The 23,749-nt window shown below is 38.9% G+C and overlaps 1 protein-coding gene across 2 annotated transcripts in view; it reads left to right on the top strand.

The window, feature by feature from the left end:
* Positions 1–19,071, top strand: part of NOL10 (nucleolar protein 10) — a 60,367-nt gene extending 41,296 nt beyond the window's left edge. For both annotated transcript variants that reach the window (XM_051614018.1, XM_051614019.1), the window contains exons 18-21: positions 1,622–1,795; positions 2,207–2,454; positions 8,475–8,577; positions 11,847–19,071. In XM_051614018.1, coding sequence (XP_051469978.1) covers positions 1,622–1,795; positions 2,207–2,454; positions 8,475–8,577; positions 11,847–11,966 — 645 coding nt within the window. In that variant the 3' untranslated portion in view covers positions 11,967–19,071. The remainder of the gene's footprint in view (positions 1–1,621; positions 1,796–2,206; positions 2,455–8,474; positions 8,578–11,846) is intronic.
* Positions 19,072–23,749: the final 4,678 nt, after the last annotated feature.

Genomic DNA, 23,749 nt, shown 5'->3' with positions numbered 1-23,749 from the left:
TTTTTTTGTTGTTGGAGTTTGTTGTTGTTGTGGTTTGGTTTTTTTTGTGTGTGTTACCTGGCCAAATAGATTCAGAAGTCCATTGTTTCTGTTTCTCATAAGTAACTTTTTTGTAGTTGGTGGCTTTAAGGTGGATTTCACTGTAGCAGCAGCAGCAAAAAGGCTGTGTAGTAACTTGAAGTTATGAAGTACTTATTGTGAAGATGGTATAGGCTTTGTAGTACTCTAGTAGCAGACTCAATACCAAAGTTGCTTGAAAAAGGCCTGTTGCTTGCAGTTGTTGGTATTTTGGTGGTGATTGGGACCAGATAGATGTTGTCTGTAAAACTGAAGGTAAAATTGCCTTTCTTGGCATACATTTTACAGAACAGCCCAAACGATTTGCTTTTATGCGACAGGGATTTTTCTGGATATTGAAAAGAATCCATTTTTATCCTAAGAGAAATCTAAACGAAAAAATGAGTTAACATTTATTATCTGTGGGGGAGAGACTTTATATAGGCAGCACTTAATGGGTGATCATTCTTACAGGAATATAGCATTTGTGAAAGTCAGGCATTAGGTTCATATGGCATCTAATGAAATCCTGTGTGATACAGTTAGTAGAAAGCATGAACTACTGAAAAAGTAGGTGGTGGTAAAACATTACATGCAGGCTACCTAAGCCAGTGTTACATTGGCAATATCAGTTCAATAAATGGAGGCTGATTTGTTTAGGAGTCCATAGAGATTGTGTTACCAATGTGCACTAAAAAGGGTATACATAGAAATGCATGTTCTGGTTATTTTCTTGATACAGCATTAGAATCTTGTGAAGAGCAATTTATTTTAGGCTTTGGGATTTAATTTTTGGCTGTGTGTCTGCAAGTCACACATTTGCAACTATTTCTGTGTTTGAAATTTATACTTACTGTTTTCTGTATTTTTTTTCCCTTTGTTAGGTAACAATGCAAATTTAATGCTAGGGTGGGATGAATGTGGTGGTATAAGCTTGGCAATGTTGAAACTATCAACTTTTTATAATAAAAAGCTGTGTATTCAATGATTTTTTAAAATTATGACAAACTGAACGGTTCCTCCTTCAAGAACGCCATAATTTACTGTGTGTTTGAAATGCATGAAACTGCCTTTTCCATTCTATATTTGAGGGCAGTGAAGAAAGTGTTATGTGTAGAAACACTCATGTATTTACAGTAAAACAGTAGTAGCATTGCATAAAGGCATGTTTACCCTGATAATTTGTTGTACATGTTGTAGAATCATCCCTGTCAGGCGGGGTATTTGCCTTAAAGGTACTGCTGATTAGTCAATAGATATCAACACGTCTCCAGACTAGCTGGCTTGAATGTGTGAGAAACATTAATCCAAAAATGTTGGTAATTGTGTCTTTAAGGTGTCTATAGTATGCATTTAAAATCCCTGTCTTGCTTACAGGTAGCTTGGAATTATATTTATTTCATCTTTGTGAAAGTAATAAAATATAATAAGCATAAATCTTGATTTTATATTACCTAGAAGGATAAAACAACTGGTTTTGAGTTTCATTTAATTAAAAAGGTGTTACTTTTCCAGTATCTGTTTTAGAATTTTATAACTCGCTCTTGCTTTGCTTCTTTTCCAGAATCTGCCTAGTCTTCTAAAAGATGATCGGTTTAAGGTCATGTTTGAGAATCCAGATTTCCAGGTGGATGAGCAGAGTGAAGAATTTAGGCTACTTAACCCACTTGTTTCTAAAATAAGTGAGAAAAGAAAGAGGAAACTGAAGATCTTGGAGGAGCTGGAAGCACAAGAACAGGTAAAATATTTTCCATTTGGATTAGGAAAAATCCACAAGGTTTTTTTTCTTTGTTTGAAACATTCGGATATTTCACCCTAGAAGGAAGGAAAGATGGAGACAATGCAAGAATGTCTGATGAGCTACAGTAATTATCTATAATAATAATCTCTAACATTTTTATGTTGCCTTAGTTTTCAGATGTCAACAATGCTGTGTCTCCATGAATATAGGTTTGAAAAACGTAAAATGTGTAGGTGGAAACAATTTTACAATGTATATTCTGCTTCATTTGCTGTGTCTGCTTTTGTTCAAATTGCAGTTCTCTTCAACTGTATCTACGTAAAAGCTGTCACATACTCTTAATTGCGGGAATGGTTTGCAAAGAAAATTAGTTCATGATTTCTTATTTTGTACTATTTTTGTCTGCAGGAAGAGGAGGAAGAACCAGAAGGAAAAGCAAGTGATGCAGAAAGTTCTGAGAGTTCAGATGATGAAAAAGGCTGGGTTGAAGAGGTCAGGAAACAGCGCAGGCTTCTACGCCAAGAGGAAAAACTAAAGCGGCAGGAAAGGTCCAAGGAAGATCAGCAAACATTACTGAAGCCTCAGTTTTTTGAGATTAAAGAAGGAGAGGAATTCAGAAGCTTCAAAGACTCCGCCAAAAAACAAAAATTAATGAAGTAAGACTGATGTTCCTTTTTGAATAGCTGGGGGTGGACGATTCTCAAGTATTTCTCTATGGTGCAGGCCAGTGGCATTTTGGCTTGGAAGCACTTAGGGGTAAAGCCACATCTGGAGAGTCAGGGTTGTAACTTAAAGCAACATATTTGTTAAAAGCTTTGTTTTGTAGTAAAAGCTAACGCTGAAAGTATGACAGAGAGACAACGCAAGTTAGATGAGTAAGAGATTAATATTCTGAGCCACATTTGCGGTTCCGTTACTCAGTGTAGGTGAACTGCCGCTCTCACAAATAGCAACAGTGATGTCTGTGAGACTGGCTGTATTTCTTTATCAGTGTCAGTATGAGGTTGACAGTCTGGATGTTAGTCATCTGACTCTCCAAAAGGATGTAGAATGCTGCATGACTAGTCACTAACTTGGGAGTAAAATCAAGGTGGTAAAAAAAAAATTATTTTGTCTCAGTATTTTTATGGCATCCAAATACTTCCACAAAACTGTGCTGTCCTTCTGTTGTCAGGTCTTAATATTTCAATTTTCTTTTTCCAATGCAAAGTATCAGACTAGGTTTTTTGTGTTTTATTTTTTCTTAACTTTGGATTTCCTTAAATTGACAATCAATTGAAGTAATTGAGTACTGTATAAAGAGCACATCAAACTAAAGAACTTTACATTGAAGTGTTTAATGCCTGCGAATCTTGAGGATTTTTTTTTTTTCAGAGGCGAGTTGAGCCCTTTAGAAGGTGAGGTTTGATAGCCTTGTATTATTTGGGATGTACACACTAATATTAAAACCTGGAAAGACAATAGCTTCAAAGTTCTTGTAGCACACTGGATGCAGAGCAGAATTTTGACTAATGTTGGAAACAAGTTGCTGGATTAGATGGATCTTGTCATAGACATTATGGTTTTACTTAGAAGGAAGTTATGCAGTCAAAGAAAAGGAAGTAATATATATAATGGGGCTATTTCTTTGTGCTACTAACGGCTGATTCTACAACCTGGTTGTTGCATGATGGAATTTTTCTGGAAATATGTAAAGAAACTCTTGACAAAAAATCAGACTATCCCTTAAAAGAGCAAGTTTTAACATGGAACTATCATATAAAATGATCTTTTAGTATTACTAAAACACTGTTTCCACAGCAGTAGTCTGTGATTTACATGTTGTACCTGTCAGATCTCTTGACATAGAAGCAGTAGTTTTTTAAATTGGGATTCGTAGCAGTTCTGCAGAACTGGTGCCCATGTTTTCCTTAGCTGTTTTTTTACAGCAACTGTTTTCACACAGGGATTTTTCTTTGTTCTTTATGTTGAAAATACTGCCTCATTTTGGACTTCAACTTTCTAGGATTTCTCCATCAACTTTTTTCCTGTTCTTTTTCTTACTTCCAGAAGATGAAGTGACTTTTTACTCCTGTCAGTTTTTCTTCTCTATCAGGAGAAAATCCAGTCTGGACACTCTTTGAGTATTGTAGGTTAAGGATATTTTTTAGATTGTGCTTAAATTTATAGTCATGTTGAGGTGACTCAGGCCTGAGATGTGTCAAATGGTACTGTATTCTCATTGCTGTTGAAATACATCTATAAAGGCAGTATGGCTTCAGCTTACTCATATGCTATTCTTTTACACAAATTCAGCTGCTGACCTCTAATGGAAATACTCAAGGATACTCAATTTGAAGTGTTAATATTTAATTTTGTTCAAAACATGGAAGGCTTAAATGTGAACAAGAATACTGAAAGTTAAGTAAATAAGTCCCAGACAGGTGTAAGGAAGTGAAACATTTAGAAAAGACGAGTACAGTGTGACACAGGACAAAGGAAATCCTTCATCTGGGGTATAGAGGCAGAAGAATCATTGCTTTCAGCTTAGGAAAAATGAAAACATGTACCACAGGCCTGCCCAGTGGATGGAGGAATATCAGTAGTGACATAAAGCAAGGGAAGACTATTAAAAGACTTTTCTTAGGGAAAAGAGAATGTGTGTTAATATTCGCTGCTAATGTTTTGCAGAGTATTTTGCAAGGTGTGATGCATAATTATGGTGGCTTAGGTTAGATAACCTCTGTGTGGTAGGTGCACAGATGGGATACAATGTAAAATATTTTAAAAAAATAAGAAAAGGAGAAAAAATTGAGAATAGAATATGATTACAAAAAATGGATGTGACAGCATTACATCCTTTAAGTTTTTCTGGGTTGCTGTCATTGAATTGTCTTTCCATGTTTGTTGTTATTTTTCATATAAGCAATTTACTCTGTATTCACTGAGCCCATTTGTGCTAATCCAAGCATTGTTCTTAGTATGGATTTTGATATTCCTCAAATTCTTAGAAGAAATTTAAAAATTAACAGCTAGTATCTGTTTCTTATAACATATAGATGATACAATTCTATAATGATGATGACTTTGCATGTGTTTTGATCTGACTTGTTTGTTTAATAAGCACTTTTACATATCAGAATGTTATGTAGAAAATACTTAAATATATTTTCTGCTGGCCTTGTTCAGTGATAAGTAGTCAGCATAAAAATAATTCATTCAAGCAATGTACTGAAAATTGGAAAGACTGTAGTGGCATGTACAATCTGGTGAGGCTGGCATGTTTGTCTTTGATTTGATTTATCCAAGTTACGGAATGATGGTCTGTGACCAATATAATTAAGTACCTTAATACCTTCAGTATGCATTTAATGGCTAGGTGTTCTTTTTTTCCTCTAATCGTATAATGTTCTACCTGAGGAAACAGTTTATGGCTTACATAAAACTGGGTGTTTCTTTTGACATGTTACTGACTCAGCAAGGCTCCAAGCCCAACTTCTAAAGCAGTGGTGCGTACTATAAATTTCTTCATAGCCCAACAGTTTATGCATTTCTTTGCTTAGGAAAGCTACAAATTTACTCCTGGTTGTAAAAAACACCTTGTCTCATATCTGTCTACATTTCATTTTCCTTTTTAGCACTGTTATGCTTACACATGTAAAGCTGCAAAACTTTGCTTTGTTTACTTAATGCACGAGTTCCTTACATAATAACTTAAATCAAATCCATAAAAGTGAAGAAGCAAAGGGATTTTATCAGCATGCTAACAGGTCTTTAGATGTTCTAGATGTCCCTTTAAAAGGTTTATTATTGAAGTTAGGCCAAGACAAAATTTAAAACTACAGTTCATACATTATAAAGTATGACAGTTAATGTATATGTCTTCAGAAGTGGCCAAGAAAGTCAACAGAAGCATAGTTGACATTCCTAGGTATTGTTAAAGGAGAACACCAGGAAAAGTCCTGAAAAACTGTTCTCTTTATAATGAGGTAAAAAGAAGTGCCTGAGCAATTTGTTCGTTTGTTTTTTTACTGTAGGGTAGGGGAAGTTGTTAGTGAACCCCTTGAATCAATTTGTTGAGAATGTTTTGTTGGTTTTGTGTTTGTTTTAATTTGTTTTTTAAAAACAAAACCAAGACCAACCCAACTGTTGTAAGTGACGTGTGCAATCCCCTATCATTTGAAGTCTGCACATTTTCAATTAACTACAGCCATACCTGCATTTATTCAGTACAATTGCAACCCCCAGTGTTTTGCTAATATCTCCTGCTTTTAATTTTTCTCCTGACTGAAGCAGTATCTAGGCAGTCATGCTAAATAATTGCTGGGTAGTAGCCATATTTCTCCAGTTCTTTTTCAAAGGGGAGAAAAATGAGGCTTCACTTGAATGTAGAAATCCCACCACAATGTTGGTGACTGATCTGCTGCCATAGTTAGCTCTGAGGCTTAGCTTGTCTTCCCGATTTGCACAGATGGAACAAGTTTTCACATGTACTCAATGAAAAATATACTACAGAAAAAAATACAACCAAAGTACCTAGTCATGAGAAATAAAGCAATTCTTGACAGTAATTTTTCATTGTTAGCCTTCCTTACACAAAATGGCTCGTTAACCAAAATTCAGTGGGCTTCAGAGGCTTCATGCATAGTCCACAATCCATGAGTCCTTCATCTGTAGTAAATGCCATTGGCTTTGGTGACTGCTAATTGTCCATGTTTTTATGATGGCTTTTTTCCACTTTAAAACCTGTACCAAAAATGTCTCTTAGCCCTCTTGAGAGATATCTAATAAGGCACTAATAGCAGCATTGCTAGCTGTAGAATATTCTTTATTAGATTTAACAGAAATATATTAAAATAGAATTAAGCTTAATCGATATTTACTGGATTGATGAGTTTGCTTTGTAGAATTTACTGAGTTACCTGAATGTTAGCTGGACAGACCATTGTATATTTCTTGAGCTCGCTGAATAGGTTATGGTATTGTATATTTAGTAGAAAGATACTGAGTTGAAATTATGCTTTGCGCGACAATGCACCTTGTGAAAGCCACATCCTTGGGTAAATGATTAGGTACAAAACTACCCATCAGCAGCACAGGAGCATCCTGTAGATAGAGATAACAGCATAACAGTAAATCTTGTGAGACCAGCTGTGCCTGTGCAACTCCAGAAGATGTTAGGAATGCCTCTTCAGCAACCACAGGGGGCCCTTAGAGACCATCAGAACCTCTGAGAAAGCCCCGCACCCACCTGTTGCACACCTGCAGTAAAGATACAAACATTGTAATTAGTTGTAGGAAATGTTACAAATATGTATACATTTCTAGAAATGAGGATGGATATGCATGGTTTAGGTGTGTATCAGCTGAATTCTGTAAGTAGGGGGGATGCACGACTTTGAGAACATGCATCCAGCTCTGCAATAAAGAATGCTTGCCCTCTAAAACTTAGGTGCTAGAGGGTTCTTTCAGCAACCAGATTTTATGGTAACAGCACCTCAAATTGCAGAAACTGATTTAGTTTACAGTTAGGTGAATGCTTTCTAAGCGTGCTGCAGAGTGAGCTTGTCCGGTCATCCAAGCCACGTCATGTTGTCAGGTGGCACTAACTTTTGGTAGGGCCCACTGATAGAAGAAAGATAAGCCATGTTAGAACTCACAGGTGCCTTTAGGGAGGCTGGCTGAAGCCAGTACCAACCCTGTCAGCCTTACCCCTGTGCTGGAGGCTCTGCAGGAACAAGGCATATTTACACTTCCCAGCTGTCCCAGTTTACACCCAACTTGTCTGAAGTCTGCAAGGGTGATATTCAAGTATTGGCTCACAACCTGGAGCTACTGGGGCATGTCCCACATGTCTTGCCTTTGTTCAGGCCATTAACTTTCAGTGGAGGAGAGCTGGAAGCAGTTTGAGTTTTGGCCACAACAGCTACCTCCTTCTTGGTAAAAATTAGCTAGCATTCAGTGCCTGAGGGGGAAGCTCTATAACAGCTTGCTTTCTCAAACTAGCTGATGAACAGCTTGCTTTCTGAAACTAGCTGATGATGAGCACCATGTGCTTGAAGGTGTGTGCTCACATGAAGCTCCCCTCTGGGCCAGGGTCTGTCTTACTTATCACATTTGCTTGCTTGCATTGTTCTTTTATTCAGAAAACTGTGCATTAGACTGTTGCAGGTGCAGTGTATTTGAACTTAGTAGTTTGTCAGTGAAGTGATTCATTTGGTGACAAATTCATTCTGATGTATAGTCAACATTATTTCCTTCCCTCAAAAGTGTTTCTAATTCAGAAATTTGGAAGATTTCAAGACAAATGTGTGTGTGTGTGTGTATATATATATATATATATAACTTAAAAAAAATTGTGTATGTATCTATTACTGCAGCTGAATATTTTTCTGATATTTCCTAGGAAACTGTAGCAATAGAAGGCTGTGGTTTATTTTTTAACTAGAGTCCTCTTGCTTTTTTAGCACAAAACCCCATTAACTTTATATAAAATATATGTTTCTACTGAAAGCAATGGCTGGATGGAATTATTTGAACTTGTCTTTTCTATTTGCTGAATGTTTTTGGGTTTTTTTTTAGATATATGGCATTTCAGGTTTTCAGAGAAACTGATTTTAGTTTTGACTGAATTATCAAACTTTATTATACTGAAAATGTAGCAAGATTAGGGACTAATGTTAATTATTCTCCGCAGGAAAACTCTTGGAGATCGTTTAAAGCTTGAAGAAAAACTTGGCACGCTCAATGTCTCTGATACCACAGTAGGCAGCAAACAGGCAACATTCAAATTAAAGAAGGTGAGCTATATATATAATTTTTTTAAGATAATACACAACTAACTTTAGTTTTTGCATGAAAGAACAGGAACTTTAAAACCGTCAAACAAATGTCCCTCTTCATTTCTTTATAAGCTGCCAACTGTTGTGCTTCTTGCCAAGAGAATGAAAGCCTCCGGTAGTACTCTCTGTGTTTATACCCTTATAACTCAGGCAGCACTCATAAAATCTTATGTTCCGGTGGAAAATACTGGCTTCCATCTTTTAATAGTTTATTTGCAGACATACCATCAGAAGCTTGTGACCTTACCTGACTTCTTCACCAGGACTGATCAGATCTTGGTCTTCAGGTCCAAGTGCAGTCAGGATGCTGTAGGTGACAGGCTTTCTCCTGGTTGATAATGTTGCTGCATCTCAGCATGGTAAAAACTGAGCTCCTAAGCACCTTTGTCATTGAACTTGTGCACAGTGGAGCACAAGAATGAGCTCTTGTCCTGTTCTGCTTGCCAGATTCCATTTGAAGTGGTTGACTGGTGCCTGTCTACCTTTCCCAAAGGGTTTTGATTTTCTGTCCTAAGGAATTTTGCAGATTGCAGACAGGTGGTTACTTTACAGCGTGGGCAGAGTTGAATGCATGTGTATATCTGCTACTGCTTGGAACAGTTAGGGGTTTTTTTGCCAGAAAATTGCTTTATAACTGGAGAAAGGACATATTATAAAAGCTGAAGACCCATATTAATTGGTAGTTGAGCTGACAAAATATATTTCACTTAAAAGTGGTTTTCCTCAGGTAAGCAAGTCTCTTTGCTTTAATACATTTCTCCTTACCAGTGGTCAAATATTCTCACTGGTAAAGAAAGCTGTTGTCACAAGAAAGTCTAAGTAGTTATTCAATTGTCACATTGAGTATGCCTGAAAAAACCCACAAAAACCCAAAAACAGATTTGTTGGACTATTTCTATCTTGTTTTACCTGATTATTGTGTGTTTGCAGATGTTCTTTTTCATCTGTTTTTGATTCCTGTGTTGCTGGAATTTTAAAATGTGTTGACTGGAATAAGCCACAGATTCCTCTGCAGTGCTGTGTAGATAACTATTCTAGGGATTTTACCAGCTGCTGTAACTGATATGTTAGTGTCTTGCAGCTAATTAAATGGACTTTGCAAGACTTTGAAAGCACAGTCTTTTTTTATAAGAGCTTTAAAGCACAAAGCCTCAAGATCTCTTGCAATTGGTAGTGACCAATTAACTGTCACATTTTGCTAACACTTTTGTGAAGATTTGGGAGGAAGGTTGAGGAAGACAGATACAGCAGTGGTTCAGAATGCCATACTTACTTGATTCTATCAGATATGCTGTAGCTTTAAGGGGTTTTTTAATTATGTTGCTGCTAACATATATGGATTTTTTTTCTGACTGTTAACTGATGTTGCTGTATTGGAATACATACATTGTGCTCATTTGCGTTAACAAGATCTTTTTTAAGTCTAGTCAAAAGAAAAACAATGCATCTACAGTGGAGGTCCTTATTCCTATCAACAGAATAGCAATATAAGACTTAGAAGTCTTCTCTCAAGTAAACAGACCCTGTATGTATTTTCTGAATTCCCTGGGAATGTAGCAGGGAGAGCTAGGAGGAAGGCACGCTATGTGGTATTCTGGGTCCTTTTCAGAGGGTGAGGAGATGAAGCTGGCAAGCCAAACAGGGGATTTTGGTGTTACTTTGATCATCGGCATCTGCTTTCTGATGCCCTTTCCTTAAAGTGTAGGTCTGTTCAGGAGCAGGTAGAAATATTTAGTGGGGGAGAGAATTTTGCTTCCATAGGATTGGTCTCACTCCAGCTTGATATTCAGTGGAATTAAGACTGAACTTGGCTGCTATAGTTGTGGTATGTTAGCAGCCTCCTGAATGTTGGTAACCACGGACAGATCCAGCAATGCAATTGTTTGTCATTGATGTTTCACAGTTTAGTTTTCAGGGGATTTAAGGATGGTTTCTCAGTGTGGCATCCTGTTTTTCATATTCAGCATGCTTTATCATAGCAAATGCATATAGCAAAATAGCAGGGTTTCTAAAATACCTAAGTACTTACACTACTAGGGAAGTATAGAGGAGATTTAAAAAACCAACCAACCAAAAATACCACCAACCAACCAAAGTTTCAAATATAAATCAAGATAATTTGATTTCAGCACACTAGCAGTAGCAGCCAACATTAAGTAAGATTTCTCAAGACCATTTCAGACAAAAAGTCTGGAGGCAGAGAAAAACTACTTAAATTTTCAGATAGTGTGTTTCTTGTTAACCTACTGGGCTTATTGCTACATTTAGTAAATTGGTTCATACCTTCCCTCAGCCTAAATGCTGTCTATGCATGCAAATCTCTAGCTCAAGTTTAAATGGTACTTTAATGAGGTTCAGACAGAGGTGGCCTGATGTATGGATGCTGCTAATGCCAGAATTAGGTGCAGTGGGGATGCAGCTGCATATCCAGTAATTCTGCCATAATGCATTTACTCTGTGCTGCCGTTGAAATTGCTCTGAATTGCTGGAGCATTTTATAGCATGGACAGCTGCCTGAGTTTGGCTAGTTCAAGTCTGATAGTTCCAGTTTATGCTTAGTTTGAAGACAAGCCTTAGTCTTCCAAAGAAAATAGCAGTTTATGGCTGTAAGAGCCATTTCATCTATGTGATGTGTAAATGAAACCCTTTCAGTGTGTTTTTAGTGAAGAGGAAGAATTAATAGAGCATGTGCCACAGGAGAGGAGATTTTATATTTTCATGTGGAATGTCTTTCTAGAATTGCATGCAGCATATAAAACACTTTCAAGAGCTCGTAAGAACACTTTTTAGAAAACTTGTGTATTCAGCAAGTTTAACTTACTGTTCTGTCTTTTTAAAATCCATTTGTGCGAATATTAAATGTGATAATACTGGTTAACCAAAGTAAATACTAAATAGCCTCAAATTGTGCTCTGCCTTCTTAAGGACATTAAAACTTAAATTCTGGAGGGTAACTTTACGGTCTATTGTTAGACATTGGTTTTAATTTGAGCCACATTATTTTATTCACTGTTGTCTTAAATGTTTGCTCTGAATTACTTGTAATTATAATGCCTTAGGATACCCAGAATCAACAGGTACAGTATAAGACAACATAGCACAGCACCATTTAGAGTAACATTTCTGGATTTCACTAACGGAATTCTGACTTGATATATAGATGCTTGAACAATGAGGTGTGTGTAAGTTTACAAGAACCTGAGTCTATTTTTGTTTTAATATTCCAGTCAGAGCAGCAAAAGAAACAGCAGGAAGCTGAGAAGCAGCATCGTCAAGAGAGGAGAACTCTTAGGCGTTCTGCTAGTCATCTCAAGAGCAAACATGGAAGAGGACGACTGTTCCATTGATGTTTTTTATGTTATTTTTAAAATAAACTTATTCTTAATTGGAAAAAGGAACTTTTTCAAATTGGGACACAGTACCATTTTCTTTGTATTTTGATTCAGTGATAAACACAAAACCCAGAACTTGCTAAACCCTGTGATAATCATTGAAAAGTTTATGAAATTGAAAGTATCGACCAAAGGACACTACAAGTATGTTGTGTTATAAACTCCAGTGTGAACTCTGTTTGTGCAGAAATCACCAGCAACTAGTTATTGTGTAACCCCAGATGTTTTCTATATAAGAATTTATGTGTACAACGAGGCTGCTTGTCTTCTATTAACTTTTGGTTTTTGCTTTCTAAAATCTTTATCTGTGACTGCCTGGTTTGAAGATCAGAGGTAAGTTATTTTGTCTAAAACCTTATTTTTACCAAGGGTACAACAATACATATTTTTTAATGATCCTTGAAGGATGACACACGATTGTGTTCTTCAAAACCTTTGGCTTTGTATGCTTGGGTTGCCTTAGTAGCCAGGAGGAGGTACAAGTGGTTGTGATGAGGGAAACTGAGAAAGCCTGATTTAGGTTTCTCTAAGTCACCCAATAAGGAAGCCCTCTCTTGTCACACCAATGTACAGGGGAGAATCTCAGTGGAACATCTGATTAAGTTAAATGTTGTCAGTATTGCCCTTAAACAGAATCCTTAGAACCAGATTTAATATGCTTTGGTAAGCCAGCAGTGGCACAACATAGATGAAGTAATAGATGTTCACATAACAAGCACATGAAGGCCATGTCAGTAGCCTGCTAGTCTTCAAAAAGTTAGTTTAGTTAAATAACTTGAGAAACTAGAACCTAATTTAAGGAAATGATTGATTCTTTTCTGTGTCTTCTTGTTGACTCGCAGAAGAATGCTTGTTACTGACCAAGATACAGCATTTCTTCTTGATTTTTGTCTTGCAAACCCATAATTTACAAAAGTAGTTCACCACTTAAATCAATTTTTACCTTTGTTCCAAAAGGGGCTTTGCTTATTTCTTTTTTAAAAGCTTTATAAAATGTCTTTTCACCGAGGCCAAGAAACTGAACTTTGTATCCAACAAGAATCAGTAGATCCCCCCCATCACTGTACATCTTTAAAAGAGACTTGGAGGTTCTTAAGCATTTTGCTTTATAAAGCAGAGGGGTTATTAATCTGGTCAGGTCTCCTGGGCAATGTTTACTGTAGAATTTTTTGCAGTTATTTCAGTAAAAACCTTGGTTTCTCAAAGCCTGATACATCGTTGCTGTTAGATGATAGAATAATGAGTCACAGGATTCAATTTAGTTATATAGTTTAATTTAAAAATGCCTTTTGCACGAATGTTTTCATCTTTAAAACATGCATTGTAATCATCACCTCTCTGTCCTTCTATTCAACTAAAAGATGAGTCTCTTGGTATGTATTTTTTCACTTCTAGCTGTCCATTTTTTATGCAGTGTCCATAAACTTCTCATGCTTTCTGTTTAACACGGAACTATCCAGTATTCCAATGTCAGTGTCACCCATGCTGTATACCAAGAAGTCCCATTATTACTTCTCCTCCTAAGCCACTGAGAAAATGAAATGCAGTTGTGGTTGCTCCAGGCTACATCCCTCTTTTTGTATTCTTGTCTTTTGATAACATTCAAGCCTTTGAAATCCAAGTGCAGCGGCAAGTTAAAGTTTGTGCTAGTGCAACATCTTTCCCCTGGAGCACTGTGTTATCTCTCAGAAATTATCTGCATGCAATTCAGGTGTGTCCGCTTCATACACGTGGCTGTACGGAACGTGGAAAGATTCATGGTGGAAACTTGCCACCATTCCGGTTGATACAGGGAGAACTGGGGATTAGGTAGACAGAACTGGCACTGCAAGAGCAGGAATTTGGAGGAGTTTGCTCCTTCTCGTGACAGGCCTAAATCTCATTATGCATGATCAAGAGCTAGAGGGGCATTTATGGTTCAAGGCATCCTTATTTCAGCAGTGGTTTGATTGGCTGTCAGTAGCAGTAAAAAAAAGATGCAGTTGGTCTTCAGGGTAGTAATGAACTCAGTTTTAAATGGTTGACTTTCAGCTTAAAAAAAGCGTGTGTCTTCTGTTTTGAAATTCTTCTGACTGACATGTAGTTCAGTGGTTTTGCTTTTCTTGCACTTACAGAGGACTCATTATGATAATAATGGTCATGTATTTAGATTGGAGCCTGTATGATTAAAGGAAGATATTTTGTGCTGTTAAGAGAGAAGGCACATGCAAACTGTCCTTAGCATACCTTTTTATTTCACATAAAAGATATTTGGGATACACTTTAAATATTGTTTAAATATACTAGGCGTAAGCAATGAGATACTTGAAAAGATAGGGCTGTGATTTGAATGTCATAGGAATCAAATGTGGAAACTGGAAGACAGGTTTGATGTGCTTTTAGTAGCTTGTGTTGTTTGTGAGATAGTCTCTTCTCTTTCGGGTTTCCAAAGCACTGCAGGCTTTGCCTGTAAGTAGGCTGTATTCTTATGTGCAGTGTATGTAAACTCTCTATATAAACTTGCTCAAATAAGGCTGATTAGAGACAGTAGTGCAAGCAGTAGATACCAGCCATTATGGAGAAGAACCCTGGAAAATTGAAAGTCACAGATAGCATTTGTGAATGAGAACGTGAGAGTTGTCTCAAGAATCTGAGTACTGATGAACAGCATACGTAACTGAACCAGGTGTAGATGTGCCCCTTCAAGGAGAGGGACTGTGCTGCCTTGTGAATTCATCTGCTTGTATTTGCCCAGGAACACGTGCTTTGTAGACAGTCCTTCGTTCAACAATTTCTTCATTTCTGCTCTGGATTGCTGAGGGCTTGCATGAGATCATGGTGGAGGAGAGCATTTGTGTGGGGTGAAGAGGCAAAGCTCTACACAGTCTCCGTCTTAGCAATAACTCAATTTGTGCTGTACTAGGTGAAGAGGGGCTGGTGCAGATTTTGAAAGACCAGAGGTAACCAGAAACAGGTTTGCAGTGCCAAAGATTGTGACTGTATTCCTGAAGGATTCTAATACAGACAAATGAATGTCCAGCATGTCTCTGAAAAAAGAAATATACTATATACTTTTAAAAATCATAAATTAATTGAACTAATACTTAATCTTGGACTACTTTTTCCCATGAACCCACAGCTGGCTAGAATCAGTGGTACCCAGAAACATGGATTTCCTGGCCTTGATATGACTACTAGAAGTTTGAAAGAGGGCAGTGTTCCTTGTGCTGCTCACTTTGGTCAGGAGAAGTGTTGGATGTTTGCTTTTTCCCAACAGCCTCTTCAGGGTATCCAGCGCTGGAACTCTGGAGCAGGAGTGAGCTGTAGTTGGTGGGCTGTGCCAAGCTGCCTGGCTCCCATTTGAGCCTGGGAGCTTTTTGGTGAAATAGGGAGGAGTATTCCTTGCAGGCCTTGCTTTTGAGGTGCTGGGGAGCAGCAGGAATGGGCAGCTCTGTGCAGGAAGGCAGGTTGGCAGCTCTGGCAGGCTGGGGCAGTGACCTCCTGGACAGGAGGTGCAATCCTGCAGTCAGCAAATGAGCAGTAGAGTGAGAGCAGTGAGGTTCAACCAACAGACCAAACAGACAAGTTTGTCATGACAAGGCAGTTCTAAGGTCAAGTGACCAGGTCAGGATCAGGGGAGTACTTGGGAGGCATGGGCACACCTGCAACATAGCCTGGGTGAGGGCTGAGGTGATTCAGCTCCCAAGCGTAGCAAGGAGAGGCCGCTGGCAGGGCTGGCCAGAGCTTGGTCTCACACTGCTCTTACAGCAGTCTGGTCCCCAGCTGTTCAGCCACCCTGTTACCAGAACTGGCTTTCAGCACAGACACACCCTTGGCAAGGTAGGGGAAAGGTAGCAGAGCCTTAAGGTTCCATGGAGGGACCTGACACACAGCACATGTTGGATTCTTGAGAGTGATAAAAGCAGGTTAATGTCCTTCAACAGCTACCGGGGGGAAAACCTGAGTTTCAGTAGAAGCTGACATTAATGGAAAGACAGTGCAAATTACTAGCTTCATCATGCAACCAAAGCAGGCATTTCTTGGGTATCAGCCTGATTACATCAAGTTTTTTAGTCAAGGGTACTGCATTTTCCATACTGCAGAAATCAGTACTGATCCAGTATTGCCATTTTTAGAAGCTGAGCAGCTGCTGGGATCATTTTTGGTATTTAAGGTTCATACTCTTACCTTAGAGTCATCAGATGCTGTAGCCTCATGGAATCCCCGATTGTTTCATACATATGAGAATATAGTGGTGAGAATTAGTTTAAAAACTCCCTATAAATGAATTTACATATAGTGGTTAAATGTGAGTGAAATACTAGTGAGATAAAGACATGAATCTGATACATCACCTATACTTAAGTACTTTCTTAGTCCTCAAGGAATACAGTTTACTTCAGATAGGCTGTTAGTCATTGAGCAAACATTGAACCAAAACTATATGTGTAATGTTCTTTCCAAATTGCTGTTACCAAGCCAGGAAGAATGTTGTGTTCCTGTGGCTGGTTTAGTTGTCTGAAATGGAGAGCATCCATCAGTTTATACAAAACAATGGAATAATTTACTGTACCTCACTTCTGGGTGAGGCACACTTTTTGTTCAGTACTTGAACAAAATAGTGAAATATTATTAAAAATATTCACCTGCATAAATAGCAAGTGTGTGTAAAATGTATGTACATGTTTTTATACTCATGGGGTTCATTTGTGTATGAGATTACCAGTTTCGGGAAGAGTTGTGAGGGAGGGTGTAACAGTTTTTTTAATTATTCCATCTTGCTTCACAGCAACCTTTTATATTTGTGTCCTCTGTGTTTCCAAATGGGAAAAAGAGTAGTAGACTTGAATTCCAGGAAGAAAGAACCGTCTTTCAGTTGGAGGGCAGTGAAGAAGTACAATAGTTTACCAGGGTAGACTGTGCAATGTCCACTGAAAGACTTGTGTTATCAGGTTAAACATATGCAGGAACCCTGCAGGTATAGTGGAGCCTGCCTTGAGGAGGAGGAATGGATTAATGAACTTCAGAGGACCTCTCTAACCCAATGACTGGGCGTAAGAAGAGGCACACAGCGTTAATTGACTGGAGTAATTTTCCCCCTTTGTCCCAACCTTCAACTGAACTACTCACTAGTTTTATCTTTTTATCTCTTTCATAAAGATTAAATACTTTTTTTGGCTTGTTTCCATAGCTAATATATTTTTTCTGATCTTGGGAAGTATGGGGTTTTTAGGCTGAATGAAAGTGCATAAATCTATTAATAAACTTCAGCTCTTGATCCTTATCTGTTGGGTTTCAAAGCCCATTTTACTCAACAACTGACTCTTTGTGATGAACATGAAGAAGTAGTCCTATCACCAAAATGAACAATTTATAGTGCAGCCTGCAGAAAATAATCAGATCTAGCAGAGCTTGGTAGTTTACACAACCAGAGGAAAAAGAATTCCCACATTTTAAAGACTGCAGATGGATAACTGTAAATCTTGCGATGTGGTTCTTAAGTCGTTCTGTCTATAAAACTGGGTATTGCTAATTCCCACACCCACCAAAATTTAGGCACTCTGTGTCCCATTCCCCTCTCTGATGACTCCGTTCATGTTAACTGCATTTTCCTTCCTCCTTTGCTTTTTTTAATTTGTCCCAGACCCTTGATCCACACTGGGTCTAGTGGTAGCTTTCTATGGATAGTGTGTCACACTTTACCCTGCATTTGTACCAGAAGTGGCATTGCTGAGTGTACAGACTAGTCTGCACGCTCATACATCAGCAGGGGTAAAATAAGCTGATTTCTGTATGAGTGAATGAAAACTGCAGTGACTGTGTATCATCCATACTGTGTAAATTCAGAAATGTATCTATCTCTTGCTGACCGTGTTTTTCTGGATCTCTGCTTAGTGTCTTAGCCTGCAGTGCATGTGCAAGGAGTGAAGGTCGACTGAGCATGTTCAGAAAGGAGTTATTTTTTCTCTTTACCATTTGAAAGAAACAATTGCAGAGGGCTGTTTACTTTGACAGTTACATCCAGTTAGGGTTTAAGTACCGTAGTTTTGCAGCAAGATCAGGTATTATTTTTAAATCCTGTTGTTCCCAATGTGTTCATGCTTTACAAGGAGCTGCTTACCTATGAAGGTGAGTTCTTGTTCCTGTTTAATTCTTCACTGAGTGGGACAAAAATGAAAATCTCATTTCCTCATTAAAGAGAAAACTAAGCAGTTGGAGTGGGAAATACCAGCCCAGCCCTAATAAAAATTTGTACTCCCAGTTCCTGGAACCACCCTACCCTTCCCTACAGCAGTTTCTGCCACAGCTGCTCTGTCTCTTGTGCTTATTATCTCTTGTTTTAACATCTGGCTATTTCTTGTGCAGTGCCTTTCTCTACACTCCAATTTTTCTATTAATATCAGGATCTGTAGTACAAATTAGTGCAGCTATAGCACGGATTGGGGAACGAGTACTAAAATGGCAGCAGTAGGTGGGTTGTGTACAGGCACATCTTGAGCAGAATGGATTTGCATGAACTTGGAGTCGTGCGGAGCTGTGACATCAAGGTGCACAGTGGGGGTCTGGAGAGCTGGCACACCCTCCTGTGCACCTTGTTGGCGATACGCAGGGGGGACTGTTGCTTTAAGCCCCCCCGATTCCACTATGCCAGCTCTACCTCACTAGGTATCTGGGTGTTTTGGGTGGGGTTGTTGTGTTTTAGAATTTTTTTCAATAATTTTAATACTGCATTAATACACTTGCAATGCACAGTTACGTACATGCCCAATTACATTATGTACAATTATACAAAAGGTTCAACATTTGAAAGCATGCAATTGTACACTATCTGACTTCAGTAACTACTAATACTGTGTCCATTTTGTTTCCCAACATTTCTTCTGTAATATTCTTTCAGATGTATTTTAACCTTTGTAATATTTCAACTTTATATCACAAGTGTGTATACAGTAGGGGTCATAAAAAAACACATGCTTACCTGTAAGGATTTTCTCATCTTATGCAAATGAGAATGTAATGAAAAGTAATTATTAGGATTTTGCTGCTCTTGTAAACTTAATCAGAGGGAAAGTTTGCAACACTTTCATCGTAGTTACTGTGTTTTTTTCCTTTCCCAGATGTAAATGGGAGATTTCCCAACAGGACTATGACACTGTTACCCTGAAAATATGAGGCAATATTTTCAACGGATCTCCACAGCAAATAAATATCCTCTATCTGAGATATTTAAGACAGGTTGCAACAAATCACTTTTGCACAGTGCCATGGTAACTACAGTGATGAAATTTAAATATCAGTAGAAGCAGAGCACAGATTATTATTTTCCAGTGCTTGGGATGGGGCCTGACGCTGTTCAGTTTACGAGTACAGACATGGGCAAGAACACCTACTTATGCATGTAGCTGGGAATTAGTATCACTAAATTAACTGTAGTTTAGCCAGTTAAGGGGAACTATTAGAAATATTGATAAGTCTAGAGAAAGTTATTTTGGGAGAATTTGAAGGAGACTTTTTTTTCCCCATGGTCAGTGTCTCATATCATGAGAGGTGTCATTCAATACTGGAAGAAGATCAGAGATGAAGCATGAGGTTATTTCAGGTAATCAAGAGACACTTGATTTCCCTGAAGTGGTAGGAATGAAAGCTGAATTCAGTGGTGGCATTTTGTACAGAAGTGAGGGTAGGGATGCTAGTATAAGGTGCGCATTTAATGTGACCCAAGCAAGGGAGATTTTACACCCAAGCAGAGAGAACACTGTGCCTCAGGGTACTGGGGGATGAAATAACTAAACAGTCAAGGCAGGTGGCTCCTTCTTTCCACCATTTTTCCAGTGGGTTTCTCTTTACTTCCCCTTCGTATATTGTGTACATGATCTCTGCTGAAGTGATGTCTAGAGAGTAATGCCCAGTGGTGGATGTCTTTCTTGGTCTGTAGTAATGCTTACGTGCTTCCTCTTAATCATAGAAAAGTAATTTACCTTCCTCTGTGTTGGTTAAGATGTACTATTTCCCCTTGCCTGTGAAGATTCGGGGAAGCAGAGCTCCTTCCTTCAAAGAAGCCACCACTCCCCATGAAATTGGAGGAAGTCCTTCCTCATAGAAGTAATGTGGAGAATCAGTAACTGTCTAGTAAGGCAGCTGGGAAGGAAGGGAGAGATTAGAGGTGGAAAATCGTTTGAAATCCAGCCAAATGTTTCTCTTAAAGGAGTTTCCAACAGAGAAGCTTATCAATGTAAATGTCAATTTTTCAAAAGCTGAAAAAACCTGTTCTGGTTTTGGATTTTCAGTGCATACTTTCTCCCTTCTACTTTTACCACCATTTTCGCCTAGAGGGTCTAGTCTTGGCTTTCTCTGGTTTCTTGCACTTCACTGTCTTTTAAACACTGGATTCCTCCAAGCAGCATGACATGGTTCCTAGACCTGGTCAGGTAGAAACAGTAATGTAAACTCTTCCCAGCTTTTTTTTCCTGGTTGCCCGCCCCCAAAATCTAGAGTAATCAGGAGCTAGATAATTGGACACTAATCACCAGGCCCGAATCGGTGAGTGCCCGTGTGGAGCAGCAGTCTGAAGTGCCTGCATCTTGTGACTGCTGAACCGATGAGCTGTCTGAACCCTTTCCTTCCTTTTGGGTAGGTATGTTTTGACACTGACAGTATCACGAAAGTGACCCACAGCAGCTGTCAGCAGCAGGTTTCCCATCTTTCTTTCAGCTGATGGAAAATGGTTTTAGTGAATACTATTCAGAGGACAAAAGAGTTATATGATTCTCGGTAGAACACCTCTTCATTTCTTCATGCTGTCTTTAACTGTTAAGTCCTAACAGCACACCAGTTTGTCCACTAAGCAGAGATAGTGGGAATGAAAATTATTATCAGTGCTGATGTTTTTTTCCTAGTGTAGCTGGGATTTGGTGACAACTAATTGCTGAGAGCTAAGGGGAAATAATTTCTTAATCACAGGAAGCTTTGAAGCTTCTGTCTTTAAGACCACCCTACTTCTGACTTACTTCATGTATCACCTCATCTACCTCACTGCACTGAGTAATGCATTTTAGGGCATCTAAACTAACACCTCAAGATACAAACTGGGCTGGAGAACCAGATAGGCTTAAGAATCTGTTATTGTGTAACATACTCATGGCAAATTGACTTCTGTATTAAATTGAATCATTCCCTTGGGTCAAGTTTTCTGCCTCTTGGCTAAGGTAAGAAGTTGGACTGGCCTCCAGGCTTGTTCAGAGTTCAAAGGTGCTCGAATCTAAGAACACAGGTCTATTTCTGCTTTGACCACAAATCAAAAGACTTCTGCAGAAGGCTGCCTTCAGAGCTTGGCAATGGCCCTGCTTCTAGCCTTCCCTCCACCATGCATTCTCTGAGCAATCTTCCTTGAAAGCCTTCAGCATGTCAGTGCATTTTGGGGCCGATTTATACAGAAATATCTTCAGTGTTTCAGAGAGGTATCAAAAGCTCTCTGTGGGGCCTAGGCAATCTTCTTCACCACCAGGCTGAAAAGCAATAGAACCAAAAGTGTCCGTAGTAGTTTTTACTTTCTTCTATAAATGTTATGGGTCTCTGAAAGTAAAGAAAAGCTGGGCACTGGGTTTAAAGAAAGGAGGACTAAGCCCTAAGGCCGAAGTGCATAAAGAAATGAGGGGCAGTAATGATTCTGAGGCATTTCAGTGTCAGTCTCTCAAATAATCTGAGACAAATGACTCAATCTAAAGCAAGAAATTTGAAAGCTACTCAAACAGTTTTCTTTGAACGCCCTTTTGTATGTGGATTTGAAGCACTGAAAGTTGGAAATTCTATTATTTCAGTTGGATCTCTTGTGTTTTAACTAGAGAAGCAGTAATACTGTGAGAGCTAGTTATGGTGACCACACTCCAAATCCCTCAACAACTTGACTAGCATGTTATTGTTGGGAAGGACTTGCTTTTCTCTCAATTAAAAGTTCTTACTTTGATACATCACTAAAGCAGCCCAAAGGCAGAGAGTTAATCTGAACAACCAGTACTTAAATTGTATTGGCTCTCATGGGTGCTGCTAACATTAATTACACAGAACCCATTGCACAGGATGAACATTTACTGAATCATTTCTCAGATTTATTAAGCATAAGCCTGCTTTCATCCTACATGCAGGACTTTGAACTGTTACTGAATAATTTCTCAATTAATTTTCTTTGGGCTTTTATTCCACCTGCAGGTCTTTTCCACCTACACAGCCTCCAAAACAACAGGGTCAATGCTGCTGCTTTGACACAAGCCACACTCCTGCTGACATCAAGGGAGTTTTGCCTGTGTTGAGGTGATGTTGGCTGCATGTTTACTGTGACAATTGCAAGGTACTGCTGTGTTGCTGATTTCCTGTTACTTTGGTTTGTTCTGGTGGGGGGAGTTGGGGAGAAGGGATGTATCATGTTAGGGTAAACAGCTGTTGAGGTGTGGTGGGCTCAGTGGCTCCAGCAGCTGCTGTCCTGTTCCCTCACCATGGCCATGTGGAGGAGGAGCTGCAGTCCCTGCTCTGTGGCAGATGCCAAAGGCAAGTCATGCACAAGCCTCCTCCAAGAGTCATATCCATCATATGCTTTGCATTGACCCAGTTCCTGCTTGCAGGAAGACCCTGGAAGCTCTGTCAGATTCCTGCTGCTCCCTCACTTCACACCCATTCCCAAACTATGTGCTGTGGCAGGTCCCAAAACTGGAAGTGATGAGTTGAGGGCCATGTGTCAGAAGAGCAAGGTAAAAGTTTCTGAACAGTGGTTCTGTCAGAGCATTGTGGGAACTTGTGTGGGAAGGAGCTGAAGTTTTGGTCGGCTCTGAGAGACAAGACCTTTTACATCCTAGCTTTGATTTCCAGACAGTATGGCACATCATACACCCGGAGGGTGGTTAAATGCAAATAGGTTCTGCCTTACATGGAAGGCAGGGAAAAAAAGGTGCATTCCCTGCTCTGGAATTGGTGATTTAATTAGAGAGAGTATTTGTCAAAACATCTCTGTGCCCCATTTGCTGTTGCTAAGGTTTTAAACCAAAGACACCCTTTTATCTGAGACAATATGATTTGAAAGGGAAAAAAGAGAATATTTAAAAAATATTTATAAATAAAGAAAATAATTCAATGATCTATGTTTTTGGTCTTGTGTTTTACTTCTGATGAACTAAGGGAGACCAGCAGAATCTACTTTTTTGTTGTTTGTGCCCTTAAAACTATATGGATCCTGCTTACAAAAGTGTCTGCAGTTGCAGTCTGGAACAGTTCAGGTCCTAAATGCCATTTTTGGTTGGGTTTTATATGCAGAAGGCTTTGAAGTTTCCCCAGGAGAACAGGTTCAGTATCTATAGGAGACTGCACAGGTTTCTTATGTGGTTGTAGGATTAGACAAGGGCAATGGGATTGCAAACTGTCAGCATGCTTGGGGAGACATGAAACCCTATGAACATCTGCAGCTTTGGATGAGTTGGCACTGCTTCTTGGCTTTGAGGAAAGAGTGAAACAGCTGTTTCCTTCATGTCCTCTTTGTGACAACACTCTTGATGTTGTAGACTTCTTTCATGACTCTTTTAAGTAACCTCATTTCCAGACAAAAGTCCTGAACTGTTCAGTCACTCCCTTGTACATGAGCTGCCCCATGCTCGGGATATCAGTAAACATGCAGACAACTCAGAGCACTTGGCTTTCTGAAATACTATTAATAATGTATTTCACCTTTTGCTTGGAAACCAGGCTTAGTTTCTGTCAGTTGTCATGGGGCATAA

The sequence above is a fragment of the Apus apus genome, chromosome 3 (genome assembly GCF_020740795.1).
Source record: "Apus apus isolate bApuApu2 chromosome 3, bApuApu2.pri.cur, whole genome shotgun sequence".
In the NCBI taxonomy this organism is placed as follows: Eukaryota; Metazoa; Chordata; class Aves; order Apodiformes; family Apodidae; genus Apus; species Apus apus.
This window is presented reverse-complemented; position numbering and strand designations above follow the sequence as displayed.